The sequence below is a fragment of the Trachurus trachurus genome (assembly GCF_905171665.1).
Source record: "Trachurus trachurus genome assembly, chromosome: 1".
NCBI classification, from domain to species: domain Eukaryota; kingdom Metazoa; phylum Chordata; class Actinopteri; order Carangiformes; family Carangidae; genus Trachurus; species Trachurus trachurus.
Genome location: NC_139891.1, coordinates 38,745,667 through 38,766,202, shown reverse-complemented (window position 1 = coordinate 38,766,202; position 20,536 = coordinate 38,745,667). Strand labels below are relative to the sequence as shown.

The 20,536-nt window shown below is 43.0% G+C and overlaps 1 protein-coding gene across 1 annotated transcript; it reads right to left on the bottom strand.

Moving 5' to 3' along the window:
- Positions 1–1,947: 1,947 nt before the first annotated feature.
- Positions 1,948–19,597, bottom strand: sp2 (sp2 transcription factor). Its single transcript, XM_083970847.1, has 9 exons — positions 19,543–19,597; positions 14,539–14,615; positions 13,146–13,499; positions 11,623–12,057; positions 9,939–10,154; positions 8,442–8,796; positions 6,824–7,001; positions 4,341–4,534; positions 1,948–3,190 (listed from the first exon to the last, which is right to left on the bottom strand). Exons 1-9 carry the CDS (start codon positions 19,547–19,549, stop codon positions 3,090–3,092), a joined length of 1,917 nt encoding a protein of 638 aa, XP_083826973.1. The 5' UTR covers positions 19,550–19,597; the 3' UTR covers positions 1,948–3,089.
- Positions 19,598–20,536: the final 939 nt, after the last annotated feature.

The following is a 20,536-nucleotide window of genomic DNA, read 5'->3' as shown; positions in this document are numbered from 1 at the left end:
TTTTTTTTAGACACCAAAAGAAGCAGTAGAAGTCGTTACGTTGATCTTAAACAAGAAGCCGTTAAATCAAATACTGTCTGGAACAAGCAAAATCACAAAATGTGATTAAAAGAACAAGTAAAGAACATGAATCTGATTTCTCAGAAACACACAGACACGTTTCAGTACCAAAAAACAACGACAAAAGCAACAAAAAAAAACATAATAACAGCCCAGCCCTTGATGTGCAGCGTACCGGTGGTGTCGTCCACTTGGTTTGAATCTCTCAGAGGGAAACAAGCAGGTTTATCAATAATCATATTTTTTACTAGATTCAATCATTAGCACCTTTCTCAAAACTTTGTGTGAGGGGGAGTTAGTTTTAGCCCTGTTGCCCTTGACAACGCAGGAAGTGAAAGGTCCAACGTTTTTTTGCAGCACTTCTCTCTCTACACAGGTAGTAGAGAGTTTTTAGGTAGTTTAATAATAATAACACGTAACTGTGGTTTTTATAAGAGAAATAATCACAATCATTTGGACAGTTTGGACTCATCATCATTGGTACAAGTTAATGTTTTTAAACGAACTGTCCGACATGAAAAACCTTCGACATGGATCCATGAAATGAAATCATATTCATCACAAAACCCCAACTCCTAACGATGCCTCCTCTATATTTTCAGATAAACAGACTCCTCCCATCGTCCGAGACGTTATTAACGACCTCTTCCTTGTGATTAACGAAGAAATCTCCTCGATTTTGTTAAGGTCAACTGCACCGCACTGCGAAAACACTTTGAACTTTAAGCGTTTTATGGAGAATTTGAAATTTCCTTTAATTCTGGCGTCCCACAGGGATCAATACTCGGTCCTCTGTTATTTCCCAATTACATCACATACGCTGATTTTTGAGGGTGTGAACATTTTCTGTGACTTGAGTTTCCTTTATGGAGAATTTGAAATTTCCTTAATTCTGGCGTCCCACAGGGATCAATCCTCGGTCCTCTGTTACTTCCCAATTACATCACATAACACTGATTTTAGAGCTGATTTTTAAGGGTGTGAACATTTTCTGTGACTCGAGTTCCCTCAAACACCTCACGTATTGCTTTTATTTTTTTTTAAACCATCTCTGAGATGCCATGCCGTCCCTGCCACACACTGCAAAAACTCAAAATCTTTCCAATATTTGTCGTATTTCTTGTCAAAATGTCTCATTTCTAGTCAAAACTAAACTCTTTTCAGATGAAATAAGACTTGTCACCTAAAAATTTACTTGTTTTTAGATCATTTTCACTTTTTTCAAACTAATTTTCACTTGAAATAAGTAGAAAAATATGCCAGTGAAAGCAAGTTTTTTGTGCTTGTAATAAGGAAGAAAAACTTGCTCCACTATCAGATTTTTCTACTTTTCAAGTGAAAATCTGCTTGAAAGAAGTAAAAAGTGTCTAAAAACAAGCTACTTTTTTATGTGATGTTTCTTATTTTAAGTAGAATGAGATTAGATTTGACTAGAAATGACATTTTGACTAGAAATAAGACAAATATTCTTGGTAAGATAGTTGAGTTTTTGCAGTGCAGAAACTTTGTCAGCCAACTTTTGAAACTTTGCCACAGACGTTCGAGGGTGACAGTGTCAATCTAGATTGTAAAATTTTATGTTTTATGTTTTTCTACTTCTGTAACTTTTTAAATCCTTGAAATTAGTTCTGTACCGTTGTATTTTGTTGCCTTCAGATCACGACAATGTGTGACAAAACCCCACACTCCTCAACCTCCTGCAGCTTTGTTAGTAAATTAATTTTAAAAGGTTAATGACTGAACTGTTAAGGCACAGTGACCTCTGACCCCTGACTGCAGATTTAACCCTTTAGTGTTGATGTTTCATCATCGGAGACACCAGATCTTCTGTCACCTCCTTTGTACCCTCAAAACAAAGTAGTAAATATCAAATGTTTCTTTTAAATATATTAATTCAGTGACTTTTTTTTTTCACCTTCTGATTTGAGTTTTTTTTTTACCTGCCTACTTTCTAAAAATCAATTTGTAACAATTTGTATGAAAAAAAAAAAATCATAAATAGTTTATTATCATTATCAATAGTATTATGTATGCATGTACACATTTTAAAAATTGCCAATGTAAACTTCTAAAGGTCTTCAAAAGTCCTGTAAGGGGGGAATTTTTTGTGTGACGAGGGGAAGGGGGAATAATAAATAACTTAAACAAAAATTACCATTCGAATGAGGTAAAAACACAATTCTGATAAATTTACAAAACACGGTGTTAAATAATTTTCTTTTTTTCTTCTTTTTTTTGGTTCTCGTCGGCCAATATTTGGGAGTTCTCGCCCCGACGTTCCACAATGAACAAAACAAATGAAACAAAAACAAAACAAAGGGGGAGAGAAAAACAAAGCGAAACCAAAGAGATGGAAGCTGCGACTTGAGTCCCGTGGTCTTGGTTGTTGTTGGGTGTTTGGTGTCTGGATAAATCTGTGCATGTTCCTCCTCCTTCTCCTCTTCCATGAGAAGTTCATAAATAATCAAAAAAGAAAGAAGAGGAGGAGTTGAGCATCAAAAATGAACTTGTTTTTAGATCATTTTCACTTGTTTCAAACAGATTTTCACTTGAAATAAGTAGAAAAATCTGCCGGTTGAGCATCTCAATCTGAAGCCTCCTCCTCTTCCTCCTCCTCCTCGACATCGTCTTCTTATCCGGCTCAGACCAGAGGGAGGAGCCAAAAAAAAAACCAAAAAAGGAAAATAATCTATTATTATTAATCGATGTGTTGGATCAGTTTGAAGTCCACCAGGAGGGATTTGTTTAGTTTTGTTTCACCACACGACGACACAGAGTCCTAGAGGAGCGAGGAGCGAGTGGCTACAGGGACCGTTTGCTGTTTGTTGGAGTATTTTCCCACTATGGGATAAAGTCACACACACACACACACACACACACACACACTCCCTCCACCGGTGTCGTCAGCTCCTCCTCCTCCTCCTCCTCTTCCTCCTCTCACACCGTCAGTCTTCAAGTCTCGGAGAGAGAGAGTTGGTTGGTCTGAGTGTCTATAGAGTGAGTGTGAGTGTGAGTGAGTGTGAGTGAGTTCACAGGTTCTTGGTGTTTATGTGAGTCTTGTAATGTTTCGCCAGGTGGTCGCTCCTCATGAAGCGTTTCTGACACTGGCTGCACTCGAAGCGCTTGTCTCCTAAAGGGGGAGAAACGGAGAAGAAGTGAAGAAAGATAAGATGAGATAATACAAGATTGTACTCAGCACTGGGATATAAATCACCATTATAACCTGACTATTCACAGTTGATTTCCTTGTGGTTATATCATTAGTATCAAATACAAGAGTATAAAAGGAGCTCACATACTCAAAACTATGTTACCGTACCGTCATTTTCAGACTATTGAGCACAACTGAATATAAGCCACACCAGCTAAACTTGAAAAGAAAATACATTTTGTACATAATATAGGCCGCACTTGAATATAAGCAGCAGGTTTTCATATTGTAACATGAGATATTTACACAGAAAGACAGTAGGAACTGTGACAGTCTGTTCTGGTTACGCTCCTCTCCTCCATGTGCATCTGTTTACAACCGAAGCCGGCGAAAACTCAATAAATGGAGCGGTGGATAACGTTACATAGCGATGTTACGGCGTGTGTTTGTGTATCTTAACCGTCATAAACAAAAGATTACGGGTTACGGAGTGTGTTTGTGTTGCGGTGCAGCAGAGACGAGAGCTGGGACACCGGGGCAGGGGAAAAAAGTAGCGGCTTGTAGTCCAAAAAGTACGGTAATCTTAAACTTTTAATTCTGTTTTCATGCAAAAACGCTCAGATTTTTTTTTCCCCAGTTGCCAATCAAACATCTTCAAATAGTTTTGTTTTTTCTGACTTCTGCGATAATCACACAGTCTACATCTGTTTGTGTCTCTTTCCAACAAATTATGATTGATAAATATGCAAAAAAGAAAGAAAAAAAAAAAAACAGAGACAGATGCAGTGTTCAGTGGAATATCTGATTAACGAGACATTTTGCTGCTTTTTTTTTTAAATGACTGTGTTATTTCTGGATGTCTCAACAGTTTAATTTGAATCCCATTAAAAAAAAGAGAAATCTGTTTTGCCTGATGACTCATGTTTTCCTTAATGAATGGTTCACAGTTACAAAATCTTCCAGGGTGTGTAAACGTTTGAGCACAACTGTATGTGCGTAATGTGTTTAATCATCACAGAGCTGCAGGTTTGTGTAACTAAGCCTTTTAAAGATCAAATAACTAGATAATTGTGTGTGTGTGTGTGTGTGTGTGTGTGTGTGTGTGTGTGTGTGTGTGTGTGTGCAGCACCTGTGTGTGTCCTGGCGTGCCGCTGCAGCTCGTCGCTGCGTGTGAAACGTTTCCCACAGAAGACCCAGTTGCAGACGAACGGCCTCTCTCCGGTGTGCAGCCGGACGTGAGCTCGGAGCAGCGACGTTTTCCTGAACGTCTTCTCACAGCCGGGAACGTGACAGATGTGCTTCCTCTTCCCCACCTCCCCCGGCCTGACGCACACACACACACACACACACACACACACACACACACACACAGGTAAACATGCAGATCTCAGGAGCATCGAGTCAAACATCAGATCTTCTTTACAGGAAATAGGAGAAGAAGTAGGTTGAACAGGTTTAAGAATTCATTTGTTCTTTTGTCTTTCATCAATAAAGTTTTTTTTAATAATATCACCTGAAGACACAGTGATGAGCAGTTTGATGTTTAATGTTTAATATGTGCAGGTTTTAGTTGTGTTTTTAGCTGTTTGGCTTTAGACCCAATGAAATGAAAACTGTATTTTTAAGCTTTAACCCTGTGTCCACATCTTGACTTAACATTTGTGTCTTCATACAGACCAAACTCATGTCAAAAAGATCAAAATCTGTGTATTTTAGATATTTGTAATGGAAAAACTGGCATAAATTGAGATTATAAGAGACAAGAAACACAATTCAGTGTAAAACAGATTGATAATAGAAGCCAGGAAGAGGACATCACCACTGGACCATACGGACTTTGAGATAACGATAACTGTCTAATAATGGATTTATGTTGCACCGTGACACTGTGAGAGTTCAAAGAAAAAAAAAAATGTGTTTTTTCCTCCCGTAAAATGAAATCAGACGTTTGATCACTCCTCCTGCACGCTTTTTATTTTGCATCCAATTTAAAAAATCAGTTTTTCAAATGTTTACGTTCCTCCCTGAAAGGGATAATTCAACATTTAGTCAAATTGTCCCATTGCCATAATCCCTATAGTCATAGCAGTAGGTTTGTTACCTTTAATTGTCGGTGCAAGCTATTTTTAGAACGGCGGAGCAGAGCCGCGAGCTGCTCAGAGCTACGCTACGGAGGCTCATTATGGGATTTCTTGGTTTCCCTCATCATCAAACTCATCAAATACACAATCCAACAACTCCACAACGCTCTGGTGGACAAGTTGTGAGCTGCACATTCACCACGCTATGAGATAATAACACAACGTTACCACACAGAGTTGTTTTAGAGGGAAATTCATGCAAAACCACTGATGCACGTTGCCTTCAGGGACAGTTTTTCAGCAACAGTCTCTGAATTTCCCTCTAAAACAACTCTGTGTGGTAACGTTGTGTTATTATCTCATAGCGTGGTGAATGTGCATAGCGTTTGTTTACTGTGAAATGATCCGCTGGAAACAGAAACTTAGTTTTTACGTCTTCTGTTAATTTCCATAAACCGGGAGATCAGGATGTTTACGGGGCTACGTGCTAGTGTTCATGGGAAATGGAGTCTTCCTTCAGGCAAAACACTACCGCTTTGGGCCACTGGCGCCGCCAAACTCAACTAAAACTGAAAGTTCTTTAGTACTGCTTTAAAGGGATAGTTCAACATTTTGGCAAATTGGCCCATTGCCATAATCCCTATAGTCATAGCAGTAGGTTCGTTACCTTTAATTGTCGGTGCAAGCTATTTTTAGAACGGAGGAGTGGAGCGGCAGGCTGTTCAGAGCTACACTATGGAGGCTAATGGAATTTCTTGGTTTCCCTCATCAAACTCATCAAATACAAAATCCCAAAACTCCAAAACGCTTTCGTGGACAAGTTGTGACCTGCACAATCACCACGCTATGAGATAATAATGGAACGTTACGAAACGGAGCCGTTTTCGAGGTAAATACAGAGTCTGCTTGCTGAAAAACTGTCCCTGAACGCAACGCGCATCAGCGGTTTTGCATGAATTTACCTCTAAAACAACTCTGTCTCGTAACGTTCTATTATTATCTCATAGCGTGGTGATTGTGCAGCTCACAACTTGTCCACGAAAGCGTTTTGGAGTTTTGGGATTTTGTATTTGATGAGTTTGATGAGGGAAACCAATAAATTCCATTAGCCTCCATAGTGTAGCTCTGAACAGCCTGCCGCTCCGCTCCTCCGTTCTAACAATAGCTTACACCGACAAATAAAGGTAACGAACCTACTGCTATGACTATAGGGATTATGGCAATGGGCCAATTTGCCAAAATGTTGAACTATCCCTTTAAGGAGGTCTGACCTGCCAAAACCGGTTTTTCCGATACCGATTTTCTATCTAAGAAATAATTATAATCATACAACAGACACCATATTTGTTTGGCTTGAGTAGCCTTTCCCAAATTTAATACAAGTAGGCTACCCCTCTCCCTGACAACATTTTGCTTACATAACTGCAATTAAAACCACTAGTGGTAGGCTGTATGATGCTAAACTCAACCAAAACTGAAAGTTCTTCAGTACTGCTTTAATGAAAGAGAAGATGCTGCAGTTCCTCCTCACCTCTTGTCAGCGTCCTTGCAGTTGGGGCAGGTGCAGGCCATGCGTCTCTTCTTCTCCCCCGGTTGCCCCGGCAGCTCCAGAGTCAGCGTCTGGTCCACCTGGAGGGGGGGCTGGCCCTGCGCCGCGGCCAGCTGCAGCCCCCCGCCCTGCAGCGTCTGCACCGTGAGGTGCTGCTGGCCTGCACACACACACACACACACACACACACACACACACACACACACACACACACACACACACACACACACATGGTGAGCCACGCAGCCTCCAAACGTCTCATTAGAGCCACGGATCAAAGACTAATGGAGACGTGAACATGAGAGACACATGAAAGATACGACGGACCGGACCAGATGGAGCTCACACACACACACACATACACCTACGTACACACACACACACGCACGCATACACACCTACGTATACACACACGCATTACACACACACACTCCACCAGGAATCTGAAGTTTTTACATGTTTCCAGCTTCAGTACAACGACCCCAAAAAGTAACTGAGTTACAACATGATGAAAGTAATTAATTACCAGGAAATGTAACTATTGCGTTACTATTTCATAAAGTTCTCAAATATGTCAAATTTACTTGGACTTCCCTCTCTAATGCCCTATATAAGTCACATTTATTTTTGAAACATTTAATTAATAGCCGGGTCTCATTTAATGGCCGGGGCTTTGTTTACATGAACAAATAAAGGCCGGCACCAAAAAGCCTACTACAGGCTGGGTCAAAAACAAAAAAAAAAGAAAACGTTTGTAACAACACCGGGAAAAGTTGCTAGATCGTCACACTGTACGGCGTCATAGATGACATAGCGTATATTTTTGATATATAAGTCGCTTCTAAATATAGGTCGCATGGCCAAACTATGAAAAAAGCTTGACTTATAGTCCGGAAAATACGGTTCTAACCAACTGGGTCAGTATTCCTCCATACAGACAGGCACCGCGCCTCGGCGTATCACTCCGTCTCTTCCATGCAGCATGCGCTCCAAACTGCTGATAGGTGTTGCCAGATTGGGTGGTTTTCCCGCTACATTAACGCCTGGTTACGGTGTTGTAGCTGGGTTTTTGCCTGGAAGGTCGTTCACAAACGCCAGAATGAACGCGTTCACGATAACGTTCATCAAGCAGAAACGCACCACGTTGAGTTCCCGTTTGGCCAAAATATGAACGAGTTCACGAACACTGATCACGGGTTGCGGGGTTAGCGCGTTACGTTTGTGTGGCGGTGTCGCCATGGAGACGAGAGCTGGGACACCGGGTCGGAGGCTCTGATCTTACAAGGTTGGTTTTCAGCCAAGAGACGCTCCATTCTCCCTGGAACTAGTTACAAGGCATTGATTTAACCAGCACCTGAGACAAGGGACACATGGAGCTGAGTTAAGGTGGAAATACTACAGAATTCCCCTTTAACCCTCCTGTTGTCCACCTGGGTCAAGGAAGGAAGGAAGGAAGGAAGGACAAAGGAAAAGTAGGAAGGAAGGAGAGAAGGAAGGAGGGACGAGGGGAAAGATGGGAGAAAAGAAGGAAGGGAAAAGGGAAGGACAGAAAGATGGATGGAGACGCTAGGTGGAAGGCTCCGACCAATCAGTGACTCACCTCCAGCGTTGGTGATGGTGACGGGGACGCCCTGCACCTGGACTCCGTTGATGCTGATGGTCTGGACGGCGGTGGTTGCCGCGGGTAACGGCTGTGTGTTGAGCGCCATCATGCCTCCTGCCGGGGCGATCTTCGCCAGCGTCCTCTCCTTCCTGCCGCCCGCCAGAGGCTTCTTGGCGCCGAGCGGGAGCGTCGCCACGGCCGCCGCCATGGGGGGGCTGGCGGTGGTGGTCGTCGTGGCGATGGCGGCGGAGGCGACGGTGGCGCAGACCGACGTGGTGGGGGTCGTCGTCGTGGAGACCGGGTCCTGGAGCAGAACCGACTGCCACTCGCCGGACGCCGTCTTAAAGAGGATCTGAGGGGAGAAGATGACATCATCACCGCTGTGGCTCAGCAGCCAATCAGAGGCCGGCGCCGGGCGTGTCGCTACCCGATTTGTGACAATACTGGTCTGTGCATGTGCAGACCGGCCGCCATCTTGGACAGCTGTCTACGGCAACTCCACTTGGACAAACTTCATTAGGGCGCTGCCCGATTTGCGTAGTTAAGTCTGCTTAAAGTTCTGTACATTTAAAATACGGTACTGTGAAAATTATATAAAAAAAAAAAACCGCGCGGACATCCGTCACAAGACAGCCGTGTTGTGGTAGTGATTGTGATTGTTTGTGGTTGTCATGGTGATGAGGCCGGCGAGAAAAGACGAGAGTAAACAGTAAAAGTCTCTGCCTCTGTTCCTGTTTTCTGAGCATCAAGATCCAGACCACCACAACCAACCCTCAATTTACATTACTAATAAAGTTTTTAAAAAATAAAATAAAAAGATCTCTGGCGACGCACATAACGCAGTGATCCTAAGTCAATTCAACTAAGGGTGCACTCACACTAGGCAATCGTACCGTGCCCAAGCACGTTTGCCCCCTAAAGTCCGGATTCTATTGGTAGTGTGAGTGAAGTGAACTGGCCCGGCTCGGTTGGGAGAGGTGGAGCTTGGGCACGGTACGCTTGGCCAGGAATGCTACAGTAATGCGCTGCAGGCTCGTTCTCCACCACGTGTCTGCAACCGTGTGTAAACAGTCACTTAACGATTACGTCGCGCCGTAAACATCGCTAGTTAACGTCGCTTTGATTAAACTTCAAGATAACCATGACAACCGCTCAAACAATTAAAAAGCGCCGTTCTTTCTGCAGTCAGAGCGCATCCGCCGTGTTGGTATATCAACGTGATGACGTTTGTGTCGGAGGCAACCGTCAGCACGCTTGGGTTGGAGGTGGTGTGAGTGCGGGCCAGCGGGGGACAGAGGAGGGGGGGCATTCGGGCTTCAGCACGGTACGGATCAACTGGCCCTAGTGTGAGTGCGCCCTTAGTTTGTCCAAGTGGAGTTGCCGTACGTAGCTGTCACAAATTGGGTAGTGACAAGGCGGACTGTGACAGTGCCCCCTTGGGGACAAATAAACGTATTGATTGATTGACTGATTGATTGATTGGTTGGTTGGTACCTGCGTGGGCGTGGGCTCGGCTGCGGCGGCGAGCTGCAGGCCGGACGGCGGCGCCCTCTGGGGGACGGGCGGCAGCGTGGCGGACGCCGCCTGCACCACCTTCAGAGCCTGAGGAGGAATCTGGACCATCGGAGCCTCAGGAGGCTTCATCAGCTGCAGCTGCTGCACCATCGCTGGTTGCCCCGGAGACTGGACGATCAGCAGGTTACCGCCCGCCTGGGGGGGGAGAGGAGGAACATGTGAAGAAGGAAGAGGAGGAGGAAAAGGAGGAGGATAAAAAGGAGGAAGAAGAAAAGCAGGAAGAGGAGGAGTAGAGGTTAGTTTCCTCTTTGTCCACTTGGTGGCAGCAGAACTGAACAAGTTGATTAAGGAAACAACAGTTAAAGTCCAACAGTGTTTTTATAAACACTTCATCTTTTTAGTTGAGCTTTTAGTTTATTTTGGTTTTCATTTGTAGCTGCTTTTATTATTAATTTACTCACTCATTTATTATAAGATAACTTACATATTTTTTATTGTTTTATTTCTTTTATTATATTTAATGGTCTTAATATGTCTTTCATTTTACATTTTTTAACTCCTGTGTTTCCTCAGTCATCTCTGTTTTTTCAACAGCTCCTAACATGTTACACACATTTTTTGTTTCCTGAATGAACTGAGGAGGAAAAGGGAGGGGTGTTTTTTTTTCTTCTTTCGATGTTTGTTTTGTACAAGACCTTCATTTAATTTATTTTATTTTAAATCACATCGTAAAGTTTATATATTTTTATCAAAGTGAAAATAAAGAATGAGTTCACACTGAAATAACTTATAACTATCTCAGTATCTAGATATGTAACTCTACTCTGATGATTTTTACATATCAGCAGCTCTTGTGTATTTTTAATTATAAAACGTAAAGGTGAAATCCTGCGATCTGATTGGTTGTTAACCGTGGTATAATGAGCATATACCACGGCTACTATTCTAAAGCCTTATCACAGCGTAGGCTATCACTCCGCCTCAGGCACGTATGACTGGTATGAATGGAAGTTGTTGTCATGTATCCATGACAACGGACTGTTGCAGTCCGTAGCAACAGACTGTTGATGTTTTTAGGATGTTAAAATGTAGTAAAGTAGTGTAATTGACATGTTGAAGGTGAACTTTCACCTCCAGAGGGTTAACAATGGTAGAGGGGACTGAGCAGTGACAGAGCTACTTGGAGCTAACGTCTGGACAGCTGGGAACAGCTTTTTATTCTGCTGGAAGAAAACTACATGTCCTCTTTCATATTGTTGTTATTGGTAACCGTTTATTAAAAGCTATATATCCCTCCAGTCCTCCAGGTGGTCTATGCTCATTATACCACTCTGAGGGGGAACAACGCCCCTTAGAGTGGTAGAATGAGCAGAGACCACTGTTAGCTTAGCATTAGCCTTTAGCCAGTTAGAGTGGTAGAATGAGCATAGACCACTGTTAGCTTAGCATTAGCCTTTAGCCAGTTAGAGTGGTAGAATGAGCATAGACCACTGTTAGCTTAGCATTAGCCTTTAGCCAGTTAGAGTGGTAGAATGAGCATAGACCACTGTTAGCTTAGCATTAGCCTTTAGCCAGTTAGAGTGGTAGAATGAGCATAGACCACGGACTGGAGGGATATATTGCTTAATTATAACACTGTTGCCGTGGTGATAGGCGTAGCTACCTGGATGATGTTGTCCCCGGCCTCGATGAGGATCGTCTCCATCTGTTCGGGCGGCGGCGACGCGGCCTGAGCCGGCACCGCCATCGCCATGGCAGCCGGCGCCGCCAGCATCACCTTCTTCTTCCTCCCTCGCCGCCCCTTCCCCGGGGTGGGGGGGGCGGCCGCGGTCTCCGTGACGATCTGGGCCCCGCCCACCTCCCCCGTGGCCACGTTGAGCGGCAGCGTGAGGCCGCCGGGCAGCTGCACCATGTTGCCGGCGGCGACGGCGACGGAGTTGTTTGGTTTGCGTTGCCTGGGCGACGGCTTGATGGCGACGGTCTTCTGAGGCGTGACGGGAGCGGCGGCGGCCTGCGGCGCCGGCATCGCCATGGGAGCGGTGATTATGGCCTGGTTGGTGCCCGGGATGAGCTGGAACTGCCCGGCCTGAGGCATCATCTGGAGGAGAGGGTTCAGTTATTGTACCGTTACTGACAGAGAAATTATCACCGTTATTAAGCTTTGATTCATTTCACAACATATGAATGTGTAAAATCAAATACAGTCAAAATATAATTAACTATTTACACAAAAAATTTAAATATCTAGTATTAATATATAACCAATTATTATTATTATTAATCCTCCAGGGGAAGTGTTTTAAATATTCAAATCATTAATTGTCACCAACACCAAATGTTTAAGTTTATTTTAATCGTTTGTTTGTTTGTTTTTATCACAAATGAGACGCTAACATTTAAAACCCTCCTGTGGTCCTCCTGGGTCAAGGAAGGAAGGACGAAGGAAGGAAGGAAGAAAGGAAGGAAGGAAGGAAGGAAGGAAGGAAGGACAAAGTGAAAGATGGAGGAAAGAAGGAAGGGAAAAGTGAAGGAAAGATAGATGGAGGGAGGGAACAGATTGGGTTAATTGGGTCAAAAAGGAAAGAAGAAGTAACGACGAAGGGAAGGAAGGAAGGAAGGAAGGAAGGAAGGAAGGAAGGAAGGAAGGAAGGAAGGAAGGAAGGAAGGAAGGAAGGAAAAGGAAGGAAGGAAAGAAAGATGGAGGGAGGGAGGGAAGAGATTAGGTCAAAGAAGGAAGCAGAAGGACGGATGAAAGGAAAGAAGGGAAGAAGGAAGGACGGAAAGAAGAAAGGGAAAAAGGAAGGAAAGAAAGATGGAGGAAGGGAACAGATTGCTTCAATTGGGTCAAAAAGGAAGGATGAAGTAAGGACGAAGGGAACGAAGGAAGGAAGGAAAAGGGAAGGGGATGGAGGGAGGAAACAGTATTTTGTGGCGTTTAATACCGTGATTAATTGTGAAAACAATCTTTTTCTTTGTTTTTCTTCTTTTTTTTTTTAGTTTTATTGAGATTTTTGGGGATTATTCTGTTATATGTATTTTAGTGATTATGTATGGGTTGGTATATTTGTGTTTAATTTTTGTATGTTGTTATTTATTTGAGTCTGACGTAAAGGATTTATATCCTGTATCAGATGTTTTTTCATTAAATTTCATTAAAAAAACAAGTAACCGTGACAACATCCCTACCTGGATGGTCTGCGGGCCCTGGATCTGCGGCACCATCTGGTACTGGATGTTGGCGGGCTGCGCGGCGGCGGCGGCGGTGGCGTTGTGGCGCGCCGGGCTCTGCTGGATGGTGAGGACGATGGGGCTGCCGGTGGCCGTGGCGCCCAGGCCGGCCGGCAGCTGGATCACGTTGCCTTTGGCCGACAGGAAGCTCAGGTTCTTGGGCGGCGCCGGGGCGATGGGCGCCGGCTTGATGGGCAGCAGGCGGCGAGGCTGCGGCGTCGCCGGGGGAGACGAGACGGGGGCCTGAGCCGCCGGAGGACCGATCTTACTGCAGGTGGCGGCGAGCAGCGCCAGGGGCGACGGCTGGGCGTCCTAAAGAGAGACAGAGATGGAGACTAACGACCACACGGACACGGAGCTGCACACTCAACCAGAGTTTTGTTCTTCGCTTTGATAGAAAAAAAAAACGTAAATACGTCATCGTTTCGAGAAATAATCTGCGTAGCTACACACTGATACACTGAAAACAACGCAAAACTGATATAGTACATACAGATTGATCTAATCACAATATCACGACACAAAAGTCTGCGATTTAAAGGGATAGTTCAACATTTTGGCACACTGGCCCATTGCCATAATCCCTATAGTCATAGCAGTAGGTTCGTTACCTTTAATTGTCGGTGCAAGCTGTTTTTAGAACGGCAGAGCAGAGCCGTGAGCTGCTCAGAGCTACGCTACGGAGGCTCATTATGGGATTTCTTGGTTTCCCTCATCAAACTCATCAAATACACAATCCAACAACTCCACAACGCTCTGGTGGACAAGTTGTGAGCTGCACATTCACCACGCTATGAGATAATAACACAACGTTACCAGACAGAGTTGTTGTAGAGGGAAATACAGAGACTGCTTGATGAAAAACTGTCCCTGAAGGCAACGTGCATCAGCGGTTTTGCATGAATTTCCCTCTAAAACAACTCTGTGTGGTAACGTTGTGTTATTATCTCATAGCGTGGTGAATGTGCAGGTCACAACTTGTCCACCAGAGCGTTGTGGAGTTGTTGGATTGTGTATTTGATGAGTTTGATGAGGGAAACCAAGAAATCCCATAATGAGCCTCCGTAGCGTAGCTCTGAGCAGCTCACGGCTCTGCTCCGCCGTTCTAAAAACAGCTTGCACCGACAATTAAAGGTAACGAACCTACTGCTATAATGACTATAGGGATTATGGCAATGGACCGATTCGCCAAAATGTTGAACTATCCCTTTAAGTTACTAAACTGAAAGGCTGAATGTGTGTCTGTGTGTGTGTGATGATGATGATGATGATGATGATGATGATGAGGTCGTCAGTCGGTCAGAGAGTTCAACAGTTGAAGCAGAGTCAGCGACGTCTGACTGTTACTCACTTGTGTGGAGGCGGAGGAGGGCTGGAGGTATTCACTGGGACTGACAGCTACAGTGGTGGCCATACTGTCCTGTTGTTCTGCAACACACACACACACACACACACACACAGAGAGACAGAGTCAGGCGGCAGCGTTGAACTGAGACGCCTCAGTGTGACGACTAAACAGCTGTTACACTGGATTTTAAACATTTACAAGGTTAAAAAGCTTAAAACAAATGTGTATTTCATTCACAAAGCAAGGAATTGAAAAATTGTACAAGTATGTCTCAGTTTAAAAAAGAAAAGATAAGCATCTACAAAAAAGAAAAAGGAGAAAGAGAAAAAGAAAAGATAGATAGATGAGTGGTTTCTACCGTTATTTTGTTTGTTTTCTGGTCATTACTATGTTTCATCATCTTTAATATTTTGAAACAGAGAATAATACTGGTGTTGAAGTAAGCCAATGTAATTTGTAACAACAGAGAGGGGTTTTCTTCATCCTGCTGCTTTTCATTCATGGTGACTATGTGTAGCTACATTATGTAAATATGTGCAACCATGTGAGAATGTAAACCATAGTTACACTCATTAATTGATTAATTAATGATGAGTGCATTAACTTTGATTCATCCAAACTGCTCATAGGAGGACGAGGGAGGTTGAAAGAAAACATTTCCTCAAAGTTACAGGAGGAATAAAACCCTAATCAGCTCAGCAGTCATGACTCATCATCACAGACTTTACACCAGCAGCTTTTATTTCTGTTTCCAAACCACTTAACTTGTTTTGACCAGAGCTGCAATTATTAATCAATTATTAAATTAATCGTCAACTATTCTGATAATCTAATAATCAGTTTGAGTCGTTTTTTAATTTAAAAAAAAAGTCTAAATTCTCTGATTCCAGCTTCTTCAATGTGAATATTTCTGGTTTCTTTGTTCCTTTATGACAATAAACTGAGTCTCTCTTTGGTTTGTGGACAAAACAAGACATTTGAGGAAACACTGATTGATGTTTTTCAACATTATTTAAATTTTTGTTGACCAAACAACTTATCGATTAATCGTTTAAATAATCAATAATGAAAATAACAGTTGGTTGCAGCCCTGGTTTTAACGTGTTGTAATGATATGTTCACTTTACACAGCAGCTTTATGTTTATTGAGTCTTTAACTTCTTTTTCTAACTCTCAGTGCAGTGGGTCAGTTTTACCTGGTTTGTCCTGGTTTTGTCCCCTGTTGTTAATTAAAACTGTCATGTGTGTTATCTTCTATTCTACTAATGCAGCTGATGGACAGTAGCACTGTTGTCCAAGATCCAAGACAAACTTCCCCTCGGGGACAATAAAGTAAATCCTGGTCCTGAGTAAAACACAGTTAAAGCAGCTGAAAACTGTCTTTTTCAGAATAAAATCCCGACCTGCAGCTCTAACTACATCACACTGCTGCAACTAAGCATCAAAAACATTCTTGTAAAAAGGTTTGAAAGTTCGAGGTTCGATCCAGAAATGCTTTTATACAGCTAAAAACCATCTTGTTTGATCCAAAACCGTTTAACGCTACGACACACCTGAACCATGATGGTATGATGATGTAGTTTGATCCAACACTAGACTGTGCTGCCTCTGACATGACAGTTTTTTAATCCTAGGTTAACCGGGTAATAATTTGTTACAGATTAGCAGATTGCCGGGTAACAGTATGTTGACCAAAAATGTCAGCTTATTTTCATTAACCAAATAAAACTTAGAAATGTAGTTTGATCAAACTCCTGCCAGGCTCAACTACATGTAAGACAAGGCATCTTTATTTCTATAGCACATTTCATACCAAGGCAACTCAATGTGCTTTACATAAAGACTAAACATTAAAAAAAGAAGCATAAAACAGAATAAAAACAAACAAAACACTAAAAACAGAGTTAAAAGCAAGAGCAAATAAAAGTAGAATAAAAGAAAATAGATACAGTTTTAAGTTAATAAGCACGTGAAAAGAGAAATGTTTTTAACCTGGATTTAAAAGTGTAGTTTTACAAAGCAGCTTCCCCGACACTGGAGAAGACGACAAGACGCACAATTTATTGCGGCTTATGATGATATTTAGTGTGTAGACAGTCACAGTCAGCAGAAGTTAAGTGAGGGCAGAAGCCCAGTCGTTTAGACGCTGCTGCTTTAACAGACACAAATGTTTCTGTCAAAACTAAACACACTGCTGCAGGAGAAGAGACACACACTCTCATGGTGTTGCACAGAGAGTGACCGGGTCACTGCTGCATCAACACAGCAGTGTGTTGTGTTGTTGTGTTACTACACAAGACAAATGTTGAATAAAAAGTGTGTCTGCTGTAGTTTTCATGCAGCTGCTGTGTTCAGGTTCAAGACAACATCTGTCTTCATTCACAAACAGGCAAAACACATCATCATCAACATCTGGAGCAAACAGCAGGAGCGACGTTACACACACGACAACCACAGAGCCACCGACACAAACCTGCTGAGACAGACCAACAACAACTAGACGCTCACACTGACCACGATGATTACTGACCTTATTCTGAATAAGACAATATTCTGATTTAGGTGTTAATATGAGGAGCTTGTAGGATATTCCTTTCATGTTCCTGTTACATGTTACAGAGCTCAGATGGATCAACACCATCTGACTTTCTCTACAACCTGTTCTGTTTGTTTCATTTTCAATTCATCTCCAGTAACCGTCCTGTCCTGTACTTTCATCTGGCGTGAAGTTGTGCCACCGCCACAAACTGGGAGGCTCTGGAGCACTGTTCCCTCTAAGGTGTTTTACTGCTCCTCCTCTTTGCCCAGAAGACAAAAAAAGTTGCACACTCAAATATCCCCGACTAGTTTACTGTTTATTTCTCCCTCATGTGGCTTCAAATTGTGAAATGTAGCTATGACCTTAACTGTGGTCTGTAGTGCAACTACCATTTAAGTTTTTGCTTGAGAATTATTATTACTGTTCATATCAAGATGCTTCTGTGCCAAGAGTTGATGACACCAACTTGATGTTAGTTATTTTTTTCATATTGCTCATATAGCAATAAATGCAAAATATGTTTTGACAAAACAATATTGTATTATGCTACTGACCTAGATATGGAGTAGCCTAGGTAATGTTGTCAAAATAATCTGTTATTAATCGTAATAGCCAATTGTATTGATATTTGGGGTTAGAGAGGTGAGGCCATAGCACCAGCATGTGGACGTAGCTACTGTGTACGCTTAAGCTGTCTCTCACAGTCGCTCAAGCAGCTCATCAGGGGAGTTGAATTTCTGCTCAGGAGTTTTGAAAATTAGAGGGAACATTGCTCTGGAGTATGAAGTAAGAACTGGTGGGAGAGAGTCGATATCTCTTTGATATTATCTGTAGTTTAGTGTAAAACAGTCGACCCGTTGCCATGTGTGTGTGTGAATCCGTCCTGTCACAAAATGCTGCAAAACTCCCACAGAGTGTTAATGTGTGTGTATGTGTTTGATAATGCGACTAAAACAGGAATTCTCCACATGTCTTAATCTGATTAGTCATAAATTCAACTATGACTTTAACTGGATTAAGGTCATTATCAGAAGTTTCTTCATCAGATTAATATCAGAGTTGTGTTGAGCATGTAAACTCACTGATGAGCATCACAGTGGTAAAGGTGCAGGTCACACATCTCAGCGTTTGTTGTTGCTTTTAAAAGATGTTTAAAAAAAAGAACTAAAAATAAAAACTACTATTGTGTCTGTTTGCTGCTGCAGGATAAAAACTAAACATGTTGTTGTCACAGGAGTGACTCTGCACAAATGTATTAACTAAAGCAGCAGCAGTAAAATCAATACAGGACTTTTGGTTCACTTTGCACAGACAGTTGTTTAGCTGTGTGAATCCAGTGTTGTGGTGCAAAATGACACAAACACACAAACTGAGGCTTCTTTACAACCACAGACACACACACACACACACACCAGACAAAACACAACACAATACAATACAACAGCTCCTTTCTTAAATATTTCTACCTCATCTGTCACAACTAAACTTCTGCAGACACACACACATGCCTCCATCTACATGCCTCATTAAGTGAAAGTGCAACAACTTTATATTGTCAGCTCATCTCTGCAGCACACAGACACACACACACACACTTCATTCAGGCTGTACGGAAGAGGACGTGTGTTTGCAGAAACTGAGCAGAAGTATAATAACACAACCAGCTGAATTGTGTCTTTAAAAAGTCTCAGTATCGCACAATTAAATCAAATCAAATGTATTTATAATGCACCTTTAAAAACAACCAAGGTTGACCAAAGTGTTGTAAGTTAGCCTATGATCACAATCACAAAAGTGCTGCACAAAGTAAAACCCTGGCTAACACGGCCAGGAACATTCAGATAGAACGAAATACAATTATAAAACAGTGATAAAAAATAAATTAAATAAAAAACAGTGCGGCCTTAAATACAGCGCCGCCATCAAACATTTACTGTGGGTTTGCTTTGCTTTGCTTTGCTGTGGACTAAAACCAGATGCTAACACCAGTTAGCATGCTAACTAGCTGTACTCATATAAAACCGGGGGCAGGCTAATGTGGCTAGCAGCTAGCTCAGGCTAAATCCAACCGTCTGCACCTTCGTTTCACAAACTGACTTTGCATAATCCCAGTAGTTTTCGGTTTGGTTTTTTTTATGTGGAATTGGTGGATTTATTTGGGAAATGCATTTAGTGGATTTTAATGGAAACGAAGCTGAAGTAGAAGCAGCAGCTTCTCCTCAGCAGCCGTTAGTTAGCTCCCTCGGCTAATATAGAAACTCTTTGATAACGTTACTGAAAAAGGCAGCCCTCCTTTCCGGAAGTGCGATGCTTATTTTGGTTCACACAGCTCGGCGGGTGAGCGACACAAACACACACTGGTTATTCACACCCGCGCAGCGCAACGGTGCTTTTCTGTTCACCGCGAATATATAACGTTTAACGAAGCAGAATGTGATATAAACACCAATGTTTTAATTCCTACCCACCGCTCATGACGACATTCGCTCTCCGTGAGCCTTGAAGACCGAGCCCGGGGAAGGTCCCGCCCCCCGCCCGCCGCGGCTGGACCAATCAGCGGACAGCGGCGCGTTGAGCGACGGCAGCGCGGACCAATCGCCTTGAGACGTCGCTGTGATTGAGATTCAAGCGAGCCAACCGCGACGCGCCGTTCGGGAACGTCGGTTAATGAACGGCGGCTGGGCCAATGGGATGTCGAGATGCTGCTGGAAGGGGGCGGGGCCTCCTCCGAGCAGCCGTTGGCCCTATAAAGAGCAGCAGCACCGTTTCACTGACGTCCATGACGGCCAATGTGAAGCTCGAGGGGCCGTTCGGACTAAACCAGAATGACAACCGAGCTGATCAATGAGCGGCAAGTCGCTGCCGTCTGGAAATATTCATTGGGAAAAAGTCTGTGGCTACTACCTAATACGTTTTGTTTTTTTTAACCAACAAGGTCAAAGAGATTTCATTTAAAATGCTTCATAGATTTTACCCAACTGATCATTATATCCACAAGTTTCCGAACGTCCTCTATGGTCAAAACCGGCTTCCAGTTTTGCCGGTTTGGTGGAATTGTACGTTTACGTTTCCATGGTTTTCAGTCTTGTCATAGTTGCGGTAAACGCATGGATCTATTAAAGCAGAAGTAAGTGATCCGGTCGTTTTGGCTAATGCTGCGTTCCAGGCAGGCTTTTGAAACCGTAAATTACAGCTTCAAGTCACAACTTACGACTTTGTAGCGTTCCAGGCAACCCACTCGTGTTTTTCCGACCTGTTTTACCTGTGAAAGTCACTATAACGGCCACTCGTAACTTCTGACCCGTGAACTCGTACCAGATCGAACTGGTACGACTTCACAGGTCGGAAAAACACGAGTTACGAGTTTCCTAGAACGCACCATAACTTCTTGTCAGCCGATGGAGTTAGCAGCCCCCGCCCTCGTCATGGATCTATTGGTCCTCGTCCCTACGTCACCACATT